Source organism: Zea mays, chromosome 1 (assembly GCF_902167145.1).
Source record: "Zea mays cultivar B73 chromosome 1, Zm-B73-REFERENCE-NAM-5.0, whole genome shotgun sequence".
NCBI classification, from domain to species: domain Eukaryota; kingdom Viridiplantae; phylum Streptophyta; class Magnoliopsida; order Poales; family Poaceae; genus Zea; species Zea mays.
The window spans coordinates 100,396,111-100,399,081 of record NC_050096.1 but is presented as its reverse complement, the minus strand read 5'-3'; the positions used below and the strand labels follow the sequence as shown (position 1 = coordinate 100,399,081).

Below are 2,971 nucleotides of genomic sequence, written 5' to 3'. Positions count from 1 at the left end.
GCTATTCCTAGTGGCCTAGTTATATGAAAAAAAAGAATATGTTCCTCGCTTGGGCTGACAGCGACAACACCGGTAAACCAGCAAAAACCTCTTCAAATTTCTATTTTTCGGCATTGTCATTCCGCCGATGAACACGTCCCGCTTTTCTAGCAAGCTAGCTAACTGGTGGACCGTTAAACTCATCAGACCACTCCGTCCGATAAATCGACGTGTGGGTCGACTGCTTCGCCCCCGTCCACTCAAGTTTGAACAATGGCGTCAGCAGCCACCTTCCTTCTGATCATCGCTGCAGCCGCATGGACATCGCTAACCGACGCCGCACCCTCACCGCCTCCATTCGTCCCACCGCCGCCGTGCGCACCGCCGCAATCGGCGGTGGCGTTTCTCCGCGCGCGCTGTGCAACCACGCTGTACGCCGTGGCCTGCTACGAGTCCCTCCTCCCGTACGCGTGCATATTCCAGACCAGCCACGTCAAGCTCGCCCGCGCCGCCGGCGACGTCAACGCGGCCTGGCTCCGCTCGATCTCCAAGCGCGTCAAGGAGCTCGTCGCCCGCGGCGCTGCTGGTGGTGGCGGCACGGCCGGCGGGGCCAAGTCGGCTGCGCTCCGCGACTGTGCCAGCACGGTCTCGTCGGCCGCCGGCCTGGCCAAGCAGTCGGCGGCCGAGCTGGCCAAGCTCGACGTCGCAGGAACCACCGCCGGGAGAAGCCAGGTCCGGTGGGCGATTTCCAACGCCCAGACGTGGCTCAGCGCGTCCATGACGAATGAGGCGACGTGCGCTGACGGGCTCGCGGATACTGGCGCCGCAGCGTCGTCGCCGGTTGCGAGGGAGGTGATGGTCGCAGTCGTTGGAACCAAGGAGCTCACCAGCAACACTCTCGCACTTGTTCGTGGGATACCGGTTCCTCCATGATTCACCGGTGTAACGACAAACGGCTCATGATTTCTTTAGACGCTCGAAGATAGATTTTTTTTATTACCTGCACTTAAATAGGAACACTTCGTAACGACGAGATGAAGGCAGGATTTAGGTTTCATTTGGCATAGCTTATTCAGCAGCCTCTTGAGCTAGTTCAAGTTATTTTGTGCATCTCAAATGGTTTTACGTGTGAAGTTTTTTAAAATATATATGCTCTTACAAGGGGTAGACGTGAGATGAGTGATGACGCTGAAAATAGTTGTTTCTCTTTGTTTTAGTTTCCATATTTATTAATTTAAAGATTAAAATAGAACAAAATTGTCGGGACCATAATTAGGGGATCCCTCAAGGCTCCTAATCTTAGCTGGTAACCCCCATCAGCACAAAGCTGCAAAGGCCTGATGGTTACAATTAAGTCAAGGCTCGGTCCACTCAAGGGACACGACCTCGCCTCGCCCGAGCCCAGCCTCAGGCAAGGGCAGCCGACCCCGGAGGATTTACGTCTCGCCCGAGGACCCCCTCCAGCAACGGACACACCTTCGGTTCGCCCGAGGCCCAGTCTTCGCCAAGAAGCAACCTTGGCCAAGTCGCCACGCCGACCGACCGTATCGCAGGAGCATTTAATGCAAAGGTGGTCTGACACCTTATCCTGACGCGCGCCCTTCAGTCGACAGAGCCGAAGTGACCGCAGTCACTTCGCCGCTCCACTGACCGGCCTGACAAGAGGACAGCGCCGCCTGCGCCGCTCCGACTGTTGTGCCACTCGACAGAGTGAGGCTGACAGCAGCCAAGTCCGGCCTCGAGGCCATAGGAAGCTCCGCCTCGCCCGACCCCAGGGCTCGGACTCGGGCTCGGGCTCAGCCCCGGAAGACGACGAACTCCGCCTCGCCCTACCCCAGGGCTCGGACTCAGCCCTGGCCTCAGCCGACGGTCTCCGCCTCGCCCGACCAAGGGGCTCGGACTCGACCTCGGCCTCGGAAGACAGACTCGACCTCGACCTCGGAGGAGCCTCCGCCTCGCCCAACCCAGGGCTCGGACCGACCACGTCACAGGAGGGGCCATCATCACCCTACCCCTAGCTAGCTCAGGCTACGGGGAACAAGACCGGCGTCCCATCTGGCTCGCCCTGGTAAACAAGTAATGATGGCGTCCCGCATGCCCCATGACGACGGCGGCTCTCAGCCCCCTTACGGAAGCAAGGAGACGTCAGCAAGGACTCGACAGCCCCGACAGCTGTCCTTCCGCAGGCTCCAGCGCTCCTCCGACTGCCACAACATCACACGAACAGGGTGCCAAAACCTCTCCGGCTGCCACGACGGCATGCACTCAGGACACTAGCTCCTCCCCGCTAGACACGTTAGCACACTGCTACATCTCCCATTATACACCTGGACCCTCTCCTTACGCCTATAAAAGGAAGGTCTAGGACCCTCTTACAGAGGGTTGGCCGCGCGGGGAAGGACGGGACGGCACGCGCATAAGCCTCTCGCTCTCTCCCACGCGGACGCTTGTAACCCCCTACTACAAGCGCACCCGACCTGGGCGCGGGACAAACACGAAGGCCGTGGGTTTCCCCTTTTACGCCTGTCTCCCTCCGGCTTTTCCCCCCCTTCGCGCTCCGTCTCGTGCCGACCCATCTGGGCTGGGGCACGTGGCGACAATTTACTCGTCGGTCCAGGGACCCCCCGGGTTCGAAACGCCGATAGTTGGCGCGCCAGGTAGGGGCCTGCTGCGTGTTGAAGAACAACTTCCCGTCAAGCTCCAGATGGGCAGTCTCCAGCAACCTTTCCAGCCCGGGACGGTGCTCCGTTTCGGGAGTCTTGAGTTCATGTCCCTCGATGGCAGCTGCGACATGATACTCCTTCCCCCGCCGCGCGACAACGACAATGGCGGCCGACAATCCGCCCACCGGCGGCGGAATCGACGACGTCTTCCCCATGTGGCGGAAGAACAACATTCGGGTTTGTCCCGTCGCCTCCCCCGCCGACGGAGGAGGAGGCGGGGCAACCAAGGCCAAGCAGGAGGCGACACCTTGTCGGCTGTCGAGCGAGTC

The 2,971-nt window shown here is 60.2% G+C and overlaps 1 protein-coding gene across 1 annotated transcript; it reads left to right on the top strand.

Annotated features, from left to right (window-relative positions):
- Nucleotides 1-223: 223 nt before the first annotated feature.
- LOC103637696 (pectinesterase inhibitor 10) lies at nucleotides 224-1,168 on the top strand. Its single transcript, XM_008660364.1, has one exon. The coding sequence runs from the start codon at nucleotides 253-255 to the stop codon at nucleotides 910-912; it is 660 nt and encodes a 219-aa protein (XP_008658586.1). The 5' UTR covers nucleotides 224-252; the 3' UTR covers nucleotides 913-1,168.
- Nucleotides 1,169-2,971: the final 1,803 nt, after the last annotated feature.

What these genes read in the sequence shown, in the direction of transcription:
- LOC103637696 (XM_008660364.1), top strand. Translation starts at nt 253, where the DNA reads ATGGCGTCAGCAGCCACCTTCCTTCTGATCATCGCTGCAGCCGCATGG.